The 15,088-nt window shown below is 39.2% G+C and overlaps 1 protein-coding gene across 1 annotated transcript in view; it reads left to right on the top strand.

The window, feature by feature from the left end:
- grid1a (glutamate receptor, ionotropic, delta 1a) overlaps positions 1 to 15,088 on the top strand; it is a 355,103-nt gene that overhangs the window by 233,438 nt on the left and 106,577 nt on the right. The window contains exon 7 of the mRNA XM_034682583.1: positions 2,571 to 2,855. Within this exon, the coding sequence (XP_034538474.1) occupies positions 2,571 to 2,855 (285 nt within the window). The remainder of the gene's footprint in view (positions 1 to 2,570; positions 2,856 to 15,088) is intronic.

Genomic DNA, 15,088 nt, shown 5'->3' with positions numbered 1-15,088 from the left:
AGTATATTTCAACTGGTATCCCAGGAAGCAAAAAACAATATCCTGTCTCGTAAAGGTTATGTTGCGAAGACTACATCTACAAAAAAGGGAAACCAATAACTGTCAGGAACAGGCCGTCTCTGTTCTCAGTACATATTTTATTGTTACCAACTGACACATTTACACATTGAATCAGTGTTAAAGCATGCACTAGATTTGTATGACTGTCAATCACATGAGTTCCTGCTGTGCTGAGTATTAGCATTTCATGTTGCACTGAGTAGTATTTGCCAAGGGCCTTGTTGCACATGTTGGCATTCATGTAACTCTCTTATTCTGTCTGGCTCTCACACACACATACACACACACAGCAACATTAACACCTCCTGCTCCAAAGAAGAGCACAGTCTTTCTTGCACTCTCTCGAGCATTAATGCAAAAGACTACAAATCATTTTTTGTGCACTTTTTTCCTCTTCCTCGCTTCCATTCTGCACTCTCTTTTCTTTAGAACAACTACAGTGTATCTGCCTCCTACTGCAGTCTGGCATTCCTCCTCAGTGTGTTATTTAGTTGCCCCTGTGCTCCTGATTTACAGAGCCTTAATGTAGTCTTGCGCTGGCAGTCAGCAGATGAAACCATCATTTGTCACATTAATAGTCCTCCCCCCTATGCCATACATTCTCACACATATACCCACACGTACACAACCCTTTGCCAGTATGACTCCATTCAACACCCCCTCTTATCATCCTTCCTCTTCTCTCCCATTCCATCTAAGACCTCTCTCCAAAAAACGCTCTCTCTTTTTTTGTCACCTCCTCCTTCACACCTCCTCTGGTAACATGGTGGATTTAACTTAAATGGCATCCTACCTGTATGATACAGTCAAGCTGTGCAGTCCTTGCTGTGCACCTCAACACACTCAGTGTGAGGGGTTTGTATGAAATAGTGTGGTCTCAGACTTGCAGTGCTGCTGCTTTGTGCTCACTTTTGCAGACATTGAAACTGACTTTATAATTAGGTGGAATTATGAAATGCAGTAGGAGAACATTTAATTGCTGTTTTGTACAATATGCTCAGCTGTTTATGCTGCAAATAAACGAGTCCTGCTGGGTAAGAAGTGGAGACTTGAATTTTAAAAGCAGCATTTGTCGTCTGTCCGGGCAAAATTAGACAATCCTTGTAGAGAAAATTTATACAGCTCATAACAAAAACAGGGTTTCAAATCAAATGCAAGTTTATTATCATTTAATGAAACTGTTTTACATGTGAATTCATATCAATTTTTCTTTCCTGCTTATGCCCCTTTTATGTTGTGCATCTTTTAACCTAAGACAGGAAGCAAACACACTTAGATTATGGTCTGCATACTACAATAAAAAGGGTTTGCCAAGTGTCAACTTTCTAGATCTAATACTTTTCCTTTTAGAAACATGACACTGAAAAAGTAAGACTGATGATTAATTCTTACATTTAATGGAAATTGTCTGATTTAATGCACTGTCATTGTAACCATTATTAGCATGCACTAAACATAATGTGGTGTTGGTAGTATGAATCATCTTTTCAGGTCATTGATCAGCTGTCGGATAATTCAAAGAGTACATAATGAATGCCTCATGTGTCAGATCACAGCAACCTCAAGTCTACCAACCGTCGTTAAATATTTATCACCACTTAGACAGAACAGCTTTTCTCGTCAATTTGGAACGCATTAATAATGTCAAGGATGGCATTTTCATCTTTAAAGGACATTTGGCTTTTTTGTTCCAGCTGACATGCTGAATGGCCCTAAGAGGATCTAAACATATAAAACCCTACATTGCAAAAGTAAACGCAAATGCTTGAACGTTAAGACCCCAGCAGACGTAACAAGCATGTGTTTGCAGCCTTAATCTTCACTTGGTTTTCACTATACATGAAAGAGAGAGAACTAGCAGAGGACGTCTGGCACGATATTCAGTCTGTCTGTCTAGCGTCTATATTCCTCATTTTTATTTGTGACAGTTTTTCTCTCATTTGTAACTGTTCTTTGCAGTCACGAGAACTGAACTGACGTGTTTAGCTCTTATTATTTTGTGATTACAAATAAATGTTAGCAAAATGTAACTTTAATCAGAAGTCTCATTTCTACAAGGGGACAAGGATTAAGGGATGCACCCCATGAGTCTCTAATCTACAAATTATCATGCAAACTTGACCCCCTTTCTTCTGTAATCTGAAGACGGGGGTCAACTGCAGAGGTTGAGATGTAATCCTAAAGAAAGTACACATGGAAACATCTTACAGTTTTGAATCCAGTTGAGCACACTTTCATGAATAATGTGCAGTGCTCTGAAAGCCTGAACATATTTCAAAATGAAAATGGTCTCAGGATTTTTAACAGTTGAAAAGCACATGAGAACATATCTAATATTTTGTGTCTTTCTCTTCTCTTCTCTTCTCTTGACCCCATATTCCTCTTTTATCTTCCTTTTCCATTCCTTCCTTATCCTGCTAATCCTTGCCCCTACCCCTTTCCTCTCCTTGCTTCCCTCCTCTGTCCTTTCCCTTCATCCATCTCTTCCCTCTTTTCTGTCGTCTGTCCAGCCTGTGAGTTGATGAACCAGGGGATCCTCGCTCTGGTCACATCCACGGGCTGCGCGGCCGCAAGTGCCTTGCAGTCTCTGACGGATGCGATGCACATTCCTCACCTATTCATCCAGAGAAATGGGGATGGAGGTCCCCGCACTGCCTGCCAGTTCAACCCCAGCCCAGATGGAGAGAGCTACACATTGGCTGCCCGTCCACCTGTTCGCATCAACGACGTCCTGCTCACCCTCGTTTCAGAACTGCACTGGCATAAGTTCATCATCTTTTATGAGAGCGACTATGGTGAGTAGTAACTTGAGAGTGAATGTATGTATCCTATAAACACAACATTTGTGTGAAAGGTGATCTTAGCTCTGCCATTAAAATGCAAATGCCTCAAAAACCTCCTCCAGTGTCAGAAGAGATCAAGCTTCCAACTGATGTAAAGCCGAGAAGGATACACCAAGGTGGAACTGAGATGAAAGAACATCCCCACTCCCACCCATACACACAAACATGCACACAAATATACACAGCTAAAAAATAAATCAAAGCTCAGTAGAAATTTTAGAGCAAAATATGATCTCATTGTTGCATACCCCATTAATAGCATCCTTATGAAGAGACAAGTCTGAGCCTAATTGGCTCATTTGTGGCACCAGAGAATGAGGATGTGTCCCTACAGCACTCTCCATATTCTCAGATGTTCTCCATTTCTGTTTCATTATTTTTACCACGACACCCCTCTGGACCAGACCTTTTCTGACCCACAATTGGCAAAAGGCTAAGGACTGTGGATCGAGCAGTGATTGGCAAGGAAGTACAAGGGCAGAAAGATGAGGAGAATATATCGCTGAACTAGCATTCCTTAGATGATACTCTGCCATCGGGAGGAGTGAGACCCAGAAAGGAGATCTGTTTTTCGTTTCAGCACATGGAATCTAAAGTTGATGTAGTGTATATTAAAGTAACACTACAGGGGATACAACAACAGACTTCCCTTCAATTGGTTTTCACCCAACAACAGTTTGGACTCTAGCAACAAGCAGTGCTTGTTGTGAATATGCAGTTTGTTGCATGCTGCTATACATTCACCTGATGTGCCCTTGTATTTGCTTCTGACATTGGAACTCTGTAGAAAAAGCACTCTCAGCACTGAGTTGGATCGATTAAAATCCCACTCGGGGAGAGCATCTGTCTGTCTGACTACCTGTCTTGCTGTGTATCTTCATTGTTCTCTAACTTGCTGTTTGTGAGAAGTTAGCTGTCTGTCTGACTTTCTGACTTGCTGTCTTTATATCTTTCTCAGTAGCTGTCTGTTACTAGCTCACTTGCTTGCGGTCTGTCTGACAGGCTGTCTTGCTACCTTTGTCTCTCTCTGAGTAGCTGTCTGACTTACTAGCTCTCTGACTGCCTAATGTTATCTTTTTTATCTGTATCCATTGCTTCCTGACTAGCTGCTTGTGGCTATCCAGTTAGCTTACTGTCCATCTGACAAGCTGTCTTGCCTTTATTTAATTTTTTCTGGATAGCTCTCTGTAATTAACTAGCTCCCTGTCTGTCTTAAATTTCTTGCAATCTATTTCTCACAGGCTAGCTTTTTGAGTATCTGTCTGTCACTGCTTGCCCAAAGCACAATCTTGCTATCTGGATAACTAGCTTGCTCACTGCGTGTCTAGCGCTCTATTTTGATATTTCTTTCTGTCTAGTCTTTCCGTCAGCTTTTTAGGTCTAATAGCTGTCTGCTTCTGTTGTCTGATAGTTAGCTCACGGCCTGTCTGACTTTCTTTTTTGGTATTACTTTATTTCTTGTCAGTTGTCTTTCTGCCGAGCTGTGTTGCTTTATTCTGACTAGTTAGCTTTATTTATGTGTGACTTGCTAGCTATCTGTCACTACTACAAGCTGCTGTCGTATCTTGACCGCCCGTGATGTGTAGATGTAGTAGGAATCTTCGTGACACTGGCTTGCTTGCATAGTAATAAGTTTATTACAAGAATCAAAACCAATATCGAACAAGAACCCGGAATGCTTGGGAGAACAGCTCTGCAAATCTGCTGACTCTCAGAATGATGTTGACCAATACCCTTTATAGGTCTGAGAGCCAGTGACAGCCTACTACAGAGCACAAACTTATCTTAACATCTGCAGCCTGTTGCACCAGCTGTGCGTAAGCTCAAACGTAGCCTAGTTTGAACATAATTTCTCATTAAGGATGAAGTTTACACTCTACTAACGTTTTGGGCGTTGTACCAGCTGAGATAGTTCCAACGTAAGCTTAAGTTACAACGTAATGCTTACACTTGGCTCCTGGTAGGTGTAAAGTCCTCCGTAGAGTATATCGGCTGCCATGGCGCGTCATTTTGAAAGGTGGGATGATTTGGAGGATGAGGAGATACAGAGGGTTCTCCCAGCTAGATTATGTCTGCAACGCACTATCCAAGAGAGAGATTACATCCTTTGGAAAAATATGATGACCAAGATTGGTTTGCTGCTGGAAGTGTCAACGTCATATCTGCGACAATGTTTTGATTAGTTTGAACGTTAAGGCCTACTAGTTAAGATAAACCTTACATCTCTGTGGTGCAACCAAACACTGACAAAACTTTAGTTACAAACTAACTAGTTTCAACGTATAGTTTAGTGAGGACTTTACACTCTAACTTAGGACACAACTTGCGCACTGCTGGTGCAACAGGCTGCTGGTCTTTTATCGTACTGTCCCTCAGCTCTGCTGACTCAAGGGTCGCAAAATCTTGTCCCTTCAAGTCACACAACAGGAAAGGGGTCTCTATCTAAATGTCCCTGAGAGTCTGAAACAACATAGATTTCTCCTTGACTTGTTTTATGTCAGATACTTATTTTATGTCAGATACTTCACGACTTTTATAATTATTTGTTTGTTGTTGACCTGGCCTCTGTCATAGCCATAGCTGTCATGGAGCACTTTCTATTGTTAATCTGCCGTGCCAGTGGTTGGTGTTAAAGGTGACATATCACGCTTTTTTCATCAATATATATTGGTCTAAGAGGGCCCCAAAACATGTCTTTAAAGTTTATGCTAAAAAAAACACTTTGAAATCAGATTTTGGCATGCCTGAAAACCCCTCTTCTTCAGTCCTCCTCAGAACACTCTGTTTTCTCTCTGACCACGCCCCCTCAGGAAGTGGATGTGCCTCGGCTGTCCAGCACATTGATCTAATGTTTACATGTTGGCTGAATATACACGGCTGCTCAGAGATCACGTTACTTCAAACCTCTGAATCTGATCCAGAATCTGATCCTGACGGAGAGGCGCCTGTAGCAGGACCTTTCTGAAGGATTGGTCACAGATTTAGTGTTTCTTGTTGTTTTATTTATCAGTATGTCGACGTGTGTCTTGGTACACAGCTACGAACATGTAGCTATGTGGCTATGCTAACTAGCGCTAGCACTTATCCATGATAATTAAAAATCATCCACTAAATCTTCAAATCTGCAGACGTGGGGGGTAAAACCAACCTCTACCAGAAAGGCAGCAGGACCTTTCTGAAGGATTGGTCACAGATTTAGTGTTTCTTGTTGTTTTATTTGTCAGTATGCAGACGTGTGTCTTGGTACACAGCTACAGCTACGACATGTAGCTATGCTAACTAGCTCTAACACTTATCCATGATAAATAAAAATCATCCACTAGATCTTCAAATCTGCAGACGTGGGGAGTAAAACCAACCTTTGTATTTATTAAGACAGCCTACAACAAGCATGCCTCCCTCCTAAGCTCCTTGTTAGCACACACGTGTGCAGGTAATGAAAAACAGAGGGGGGATTCAGTATTATTTTATACAGTCTATGGGCTGAACAAGCTCCGAGCTCTGACTCCGTGACAGACCGGATATTGTTGTTACGTAACAAAAACACGGAAGTCTGAAACGGCCCATTTCACACACATTTATAGAAAGGTGGAGAAATCAGAACAGGGGCAGAATAGATTTTTTTCATTCTCGGGGGGTTTGTAGACATGCCAGGGAAACATATTTCAGGTAGAGAACCATTAAAAAGTCAATTTTGCATGATATGTCACCTTTAATAACAACTATACAACTAGTGAACTTGCTGTCTGTTTTCTGTGTTGTCATGCTTTCATTCTAACTAGCTTTGTGACTGATTTATTTACTCCCTTTTTAACTAGCTTTCTGTCTTTCTAGCTTGTTATGTCTTATCTATTGACTAAATGTATCTCTGTGTGACTAGCTGTCTTGTTGACCCTCTTTCCAGATTCCTCAAATAGACAGCTTTCTGTCAGAGTTGAAAGCTAGCTTCTGAACTGCTTGTCTTTTTTTCTTTCTATCCATTTTCATTTTAAAGAGTTTTACTCAGTTTCCAGAAGGTGAAACACAGCTCTATTCACTGAATTGTTATCTTATTCTGGCAGGATCTTTTGATATGTAACATCTCAAAACCCACTACATTGCACTATAAGCCTTAAATTGCAATCCCTGTGAGGGCGAACTACTGTCTACTGCATGAAGGCTCAGTTTAACAAGACACTGTGAGTGAACAAAAATGGATGGGAAAACTAGGTCTTACAAAAAAAGCTTATTTTGAGTCGGCTAAATTAGGTGCAACAAAGTCAGCACCGTTGACATTTGATCTTGTGTTACACAGTTTAACTCTGCACTTGTTAATTAAGGCATGTAGTAGCTAATTAGGATCCTCATCACAGAACAGTCAAAATACCCATGGTGCCTGCCTTGAAGCAGTACTACAGTGACCCATAACGCTGCCGAGAGAGAAGTAGGCTACTGTCTGCAAATCTGTGTTGTCACAGATAGTGAATGTTGAATTTTAACTCCTGATTTATGAGTAAGAAGAAACAGCTGCAGCTGTTCGCTCAGTTTTACTCTGTTTTTACTACACTGTTTTTGTGTCTGTGTGGCAATGCATAATTTACCACATTGTCTTGGATAAATGTAAGCAGTGTACTTTCTTGAATTGTACAGGTTGTAAGAGAAATTATCTTAGTAATAGTGCTGATAGGCCAGAACGAAAAACAACACTTAAATTTTACTTTAAACACAACCCTTCATTCAGCCAAAGTTCTCTGATCCTTTTTTTTTCAAAGCAAATAGGCATACAAGAAGTTTTTGCAGAGAATAAGAAATAAAAATGGTAAAATTATGATTGAATTTAGTAACTGAGTAAAAATAATAAGCAATACTAATAATTTGGAAGTCAGTGCACACTAGCTTTTGATACACCATACTTTTTGAGAATTGGTTGAGCCCTGAAGGACTCGGTCAATAACAAATTACTACTGAGGGTCAATAACCAGTGCTTTACACCCACACTGGTGCTTTCAAGTGCCCTGGCTGATTAGATGTCTTTTCAGTTGTAGTTTTGTTGGAGAATATCCAGAGGATTTGTGCAGGTATGGTACCCGTGTACACCTCAGAGAATCTTACAACAAAGTTAACAGGAGAGTCTGGAGATGTCAGTCAAGTGCAGTGAGTGGGGGTGCATGCACACTGGCGAGTTCTATTCAAAAGAAATCAAAACCCTCTGTGAACGTGTTCCAGCTTTGGCATGAAGTTCATGTGTAAATTTTACAGGTGGACTTGGTTATGCTAAGGCATTGGTTGAAAGCTTACTACTTCTGAAAGAAACTTATAAGTGAATTTTCTTTCCTTTAATGACTGCTCCCAGAATAACATCAAAGATTGGTGGAGTTACTTTTAGCTCTATGCTGTGCACACCTGGATAAATATATTCCAAACGTTTTTATCATTTCTCACATAGTGTAATTCACTTCTCTATGCTTTTTATGCTCTAGTAATACGCTCCCACTCAAATGAAGCAGGAGTGTGTAAAGAGTTTGAAAATTGGCTACACTAAATGCATAGTATTTCATGTTTATATTTGGCTAAAAGAATATTTAAAGGTGAGTGCTGTGGGATTAACAAGTGGGTTAGAGACTACAAGATAATATAAAAAATAAGCAAAGCAGTTGCCAAATTTTCTCTGTGGTGTGAGGTGAGTGTGATGCTACTTATCCCGATCTGGTCAGAAGAAAATCATGGCCGTATGGATTCAAAATTACACAGACTAGACATGTTCAATACATCCAATCAGGTATCCTGTTGTGTGTAGGGGGGGATACTATGAGAGTACTAGTAACATGCTGCAGGCAATGTTGATTGCCACGGAGAACAAAATGATAGCCAATCAGTAAATCAGTAATCAAGTTGACTAAAGAAGGAAGCACAAAAACCACGGCCATGACGACAGACACAAGTGTTTGTACAACATGTCCTGTAAAACATACTACAATTGAACTGTCATGGAGAGGACCTGAACTGAAATTGCGCCCACAATGGATGTATTAGGTAGCAACATTTTGATTGACAACCATTCTGTTGTCTGCCATGTTTGCTTCAAGCAACCTCCGGTCTAAAAATATGAGGCCAATGTGGAATTGCTAAAAACTGCAGTTCATCGAGGATCTGCTTGAGGCTGGCTCGGCAAGTACTGGAAACCAAATACACACAAATTAAAAAAAAACAATATTTACAACAGAAATAAACATGTTTACAGCTTGGAACAAAAGACGGGTGATGGGTGAAGTCATGGAAACTATGTCCATTGTTTATACCGTCTACGGTTTGCTTACTCTAAAGTCACGTTTGACCTTGAGAGGTTTTATAAATGGAACTCATTTAGTGAGCAAAAAAAACGACATACAATTAGTGTCTTACCTTGAGCTGTTATTTATATATGGAAGTAAGAGTTATGCAATAAGTGTTTTAGTCTTCGTATTGTCTTTATCAAACTGTATTGCATCGTGTACTGTTCTGTTCAAATTGCACTTGATTCTCTGGTCTTACTGCTCCCATCAACTTTCCCATCATTATTCAACTTTCATCTGCACAGACAAGATTTGAACATCTTATTGCTTCCAACACTGGCTGTCAGATCGGCGATAATCAAACAGCGGAAATGAGATTATGTAACTCTACAGCACAGGAGCTCAGATCAGGTTCCCAGTGTGATCTTGTCAAAGCCTTCCTGTCTTCTCTCTTTAGTTCTCAGTGTGCGTTTAGCATGAAAAGGGCAGCGAGTACAAAGCTGTGACATCCCCTTCACTAAGAGACTTGATTTTTGTCACAGTCTTAAGCCGACTCCAGTGGTTTATGTGGTAAAGCTTTTTTTTTGGGATCTGCCAAATTTGCCTCAATAGTTCTCCATCATGTATTTTTTATTCCTGTAGAGTTGACACATTTGATTTATTATTTTCATTAAGGCCTCTAGATTATTGTTATTTGCATATTGTGAATATTTTATTGGTTAATTGTCCCATACAATTTAATAAAATAACAAAAGCAGGGTAAAAGTCCCTGGATGTCTAATCTAGTGTATTTATGTTTGCTTTATTGCTCTGTGTCTGACCTATTTACCGTACATTTAATGGACACTTACGTTCTTCCCATTGTGAGATGTAAAGCCAAAATACCAATGGGTGTTAAAATACTGCACTTGTGGATCAAAGGCATGTGTAGAAGTGATGTGGTTGGTGGAGCCTAATTCATAAGATATATTGAGATGGTTTATAAAGTCCATGCTTTTGTCATATTAGTCTTTTAACATTGTGTGATTGTGAACTCTAGTCTGATTTGTTGAGGCACTAAAATCCAGGCAATCTCAGTAATTATCGAAATATTTGATTGATGATGACTTTGACATGGCACTGTGCTGATCCACATTTATCTCAGCACTCAGTCTGTTTATTCCCATGTAGTGTCATTTATAATGTGACTGTCCATAGAAGAAGGGAGAATTTGATTCTTACAGAAATCGTGCACAGCATATTGTGTAATTACATCTTTTGTCTCACAAATAATCTGCAAATCAAATGTCAGATTGAAAGTGTTGAAAGAGGAAATTATAATAAAAATGGACAGAAGCTTGATCAAGGCCGTCAAATCATGTACATCATACTGTATGTGATGGGTTTCTTGATGTGATTTGACAAGACTATGTTTTGCAGCACTGCTGTGTCAGCATTCTGCTCCTGGTGCATCAAAGCAGATGTTACAAAAGTTATTTTCTGACATGCATCCCCTGGCACAATTCTTCAGTACTGCACACAACAAAAACCCCAAACCCTCATTATCTATATTACACTGACAGACAGTTATTAGCATATTTTTGTTATAGTTTGTGCCTGGATGACGACTGTGACACCAGGCTCTGGTGCAGTAGATCACATGGTGAATCTGGTGTTTTTATTACAGCTTAAACAGCTGGCTTTCCCAACCTTAGGGGCAAAGTGTGGCGCAGTGTAATGAAGTGTGTCAGGGAAGCTGATTCATCCCAGTCTCCACGAATGCATCAGTTGCATAAAAGGCCCATTATGTAAACAACTTCCAAGGCTTCACCTCCCCTGGTTCCATTTGTCATTGTACATTTTCAACACATAATTTGATTCGCTGTCGAGAGAGCGTGCGTGTCCCATAATTTCATTCACAAGTAACAAGAATAACCTTATTCTTCTGCTATTGTAGCTCCATAAAATGACATTGAACTGCAAATAATCTGTATGTGGTTTAACATTTTGAGCCTTAAGGCAAATAAGAAATAATTAAATTATTGGATAATGCTTAAGCCTAATGTTAAAAGAGTCTTTATGCTTTCGAAGAGTCAGCCGTATTCTGAGCTTTGTTTTTCTCTTTTTCATCATTTGTTTCTTTCTCGCCTTCCGTCCTTTTGTTCTCTTTCTTTCTCATCATTTATTCATAGTTGAAACTGTTTTCTTTAAAAACAGAAAACTGTGGCGATTTTTAGCCCAGCATGGTCTTTGACACCACTGAAGGGTAATGTAATGCCTCAGCTTTTATTTTGAAAAGGACAACACAGACGCAGTGCAATGTAAAGGCCACTAAAGTTCACCTCTCCCTCTGAAAAACAAACTTGACAGCAAACTTTCATTGTTGCCGTCAAGGATCATGCTGCCCCTTGTGAATTGTGGGCGTTCTCCTCAAACCAGCCAGAGTGCTCAGAGATCAAATGAAAGTTTCATGCACAAACAACTCTTCTCTGTTGTCTTTTGGCTGCGTTTAAATGACATTGACTGGATCAGCAGTGGTGGGCCGAATTCCTGCGGTGTATCCAAAGATGTGGTTTTATTCCATTTTGTTTTACATTTCACCATGACCAGAAACAACCAAGGTTCACACTCTCGTCTCTGCTTTGTTTTTTAAACTAACCGTGTCTTCGAATAGACGCCACTCAGCAGAATTTCTCCAAACTGAATAAGTCAGTCATGCCATGTTTTGTTTCCAGTCTGACAGAACATGCCTGTACATCTGCTGTTAGCAAACAACAGAAAACACTATGAAAAGTCTTTAAGTCTGCACTAGGAGTTTGAGCTGGTGTTGTTGTCAATGATTTTAATATGAAAACTGACTATTCATATCAATATTCACCCTAAAAAAAATGTGTTGTATCTAAACTAATTTAACCATAACAGCCTTCAAAGCTGCTAACAGAAATGTCTGATGCTCAGACTTAAATATTTGGATTCTTATTTGAAGTATTAACATGAAGTGCACCTCACAAAGCTGCTGGCATGACTGCAGACTCATTCTCAAGTATTTCACTGCTATCTGTATCCTGTCTAAGGTGTGCTTGCTTAGGACTCACAGTTGTGTGCATCCAAAAAAAGGCAGCTATTGATTTTGTGTATACGGGTGCACAGTGGATAGACTATCTGCAAACAAAAGCCTCTTTGAAATTACCTTGTCGCTTCATCATAACAAGGAGAGCATAAAAGACAACTGAGGCATGATTATAGAAAATCTAAAAGGAGGTTCGATTTTCCTAAACAACAGTAGGCACCTTGGCAGGTCTGTCTCAGTTAACATGTGCCTAGTAATGACTGTGGAGCGGCCACATCTGTCTCTGCCCACCCTTTGGTGAATGGCTTTCTGTTAGAGGAGGAGAGAATTAGGCTGGGATTAAGTGTGAGATTGATTAAGCTGCTTTTGGTCCCAAGTACGAGGTGGTTCCTGATGTAGAAAAGTGCATTTATAACACAGGCAGGGTCTGAGTGTAGACAAACACTAAGGATGTCTCCTGCAGAGTTTGTAGCAGGTCTATAATGCATTATGTGATGGTTGGGGGTATGACAGATCAGATAGAAAGGGTTGAGTGTTAACAGAGGACTAAAGATGCTTTTCTTCTTCTCTTCAAAACATGTCATATAGTGTTACTTTACTTCACCTAAATTAGTGGTACTCTGAGGCATAAGGTTTGTCACACTTCCTGAAATCTTGTCAGGTTATTTAACAGGGGCCACACGTACAGATGACCTTCAATTAATTGGCCCTCCATATAAATAGAGATGAGAAAATGAAAGAGAAAGTGAAATAGAGGAAGAAAGATGTGTTGAGGAAGAGAAACAGAAAGACAGTAGGATATTTTACACTATCTATATTTTGAAGTATTCTATATTACTGTGTTATGTCAGGGAACAGCTGGAGTACTTGGTTTGACATCATCTATCAAATCTTGTCTGACAAAAGTAATGGAATCATCAACAAAATGTTAAACACCTTGATTGATTGATTGAAATTAAAGGAGGTAAGAGATACAGATATGTTGAATGTTTCATTTTTGTTCTCATTGCTCAAAATTTTGATTAACACTTCGCAATGAAGACATAAATCTTGCATGACCACACAGAAGCATTTAACCTTTTCTCAAAAGGGAAAGGGAAATGTTATGACCTTATTTGCCTCATTCTGTCAAGATACAGGTGACAAAAGGTTCGTCTGAATCTCTTCACAATATAAGAACCATAAACATGACCTTATTCTAATTATAAAAACAAATCAACTTCAAATGCAACCTTCCGGTTTTGGCAGGACTCATGTCTCTATCCTACTGAGTCCTGATGCTGTGATGTTTCCCATTTCCATTGCTTTGTTTTCAACATTTCAACTGTTGCATTCTAGTTTATCTGTCTCCCGTCCAACACAAACAGTGTGCCATCCCAAAAAGCATGTCAGCCAAACTTAAGTAGGGCAATTAATTTTATTTCCCACTTGGACTAAAACTCACATTTCAGTGATGTAAGCCAAAAAAATACAATCACTTGTCATTATCGCTGAGCCCATTCTCCAGCTCCGGACTGAAATAATGATTGAGTTCAGAATTGAAACTGCTGCAGCCCTCTCTGCACATTCACACCATACTGCTTATATTGGAACCATTTTGTTGACAGTGCTGTCTTTCAGCATTTGCAGTCTTTAACCAGCAAAAAGAAAACAAATGGACATTATGTCGTTTTTGCCTAATGACAGTAAAGTCACAAACAGCTGCTTTCTTCAACTTGTCAGAGGGCCGGACGATATGAAAATAATGAATGTAGACTCCCCGCATTTGAACACAGTGTAGCTCAGGACAATGTTTTGAAACTGTCATGATCATTTTATCTTGTAGGCTTGTCAGACACCACATTATCCTTCTAAAATCATTCTACCAGTCAATTACAGAGTGCATATTAACTGTCTTTAGAAGCACTGTGAGGACCTTAAACTGACTTTGAATTAGTCTTACTCTTATACTTCATGACCTACATAGTAATAAAGAAAAGTTACAGAGACAACATTAGTTATTACTTGATACAAAATTTTAGTGCTTGTGTTGAGGTCGGATTTTTGGCAAAGACAAATCAATATTCTGCACTCAAATGAAAGTGACTTTGTTTAGAGCCCTGCTGTTTACATTTCGCAGTAATGAATAAGCTAGCAAGCAGGAGGGGTGTCCTTTTTTCCTCAGGTAATTTTCTTTTTCCATAATGTTAACTACTCATGGCTGATGCTGAAGTCACAATAGCAGAATGATGTACTTTTTCCATTGAAGTATTGTGTTACACAGAGAAAACCAGAGTTGAGAGGACACATCATGACACGGCTTTGACGAGTAATTCTAAATCAGTATGTTTGATCTTTTTGTACGCCAACTAACTGTTGTAAATCTAAGTTTTTTTGTTGTTACTTTTAAGTTAATACTTCATTGATGCTATCAATACATCACTTCATGACTCTGCATCATGTAAAAGTTGTCTTTATATCAAAGTAAAGTAGTACTTAAAAGAAGATCAATATTTCATAATTTTTTGGTCACAACAAATGCATGCGTTGGCAAGAGTCACATATTTATGACAATGGGGGATAGTGCTAATGGGAAATACAGTCTTTATCCCAGAAAAACAGAACCAATTTTACTCAAAGGAGTTTCCCAGAATCAACACAATATAAAAGTCTCCACAGTGCCTTTAAAGATGTGGAAGAAAGTAAAAGATATACATATCATACATAAGGTAGACAGACTATGGTCATACTTTCCTAGGTTGCCCGTGTTCCTTCACTGTCCCTTTAAAAAATTAGTTAAAGTGAATAACTTGATTTCACCTCCAATTTTTTTCTTTTTTCTTAACTTGGAAACAGAAGGGCCAGGAATCATATGTTCCAATAAATTTGTAAACTTTAAAATGCTA

Source organism: Notolabrus celidotus, chromosome 4, assembly GCF_009762535.1.
Source record: "Notolabrus celidotus isolate fNotCel1 chromosome 4, fNotCel1.pri, whole genome shotgun sequence".
NCBI classification, from domain to species: Eukaryota; Metazoa; Chordata; class Actinopteri; order Labriformes; family Labridae; genus Notolabrus; species Notolabrus celidotus.
The sequence above is the reverse complement of the archived record's forward strand: the minus strand, read 5'-3'. Positions and strand labels throughout refer to the sequence as shown.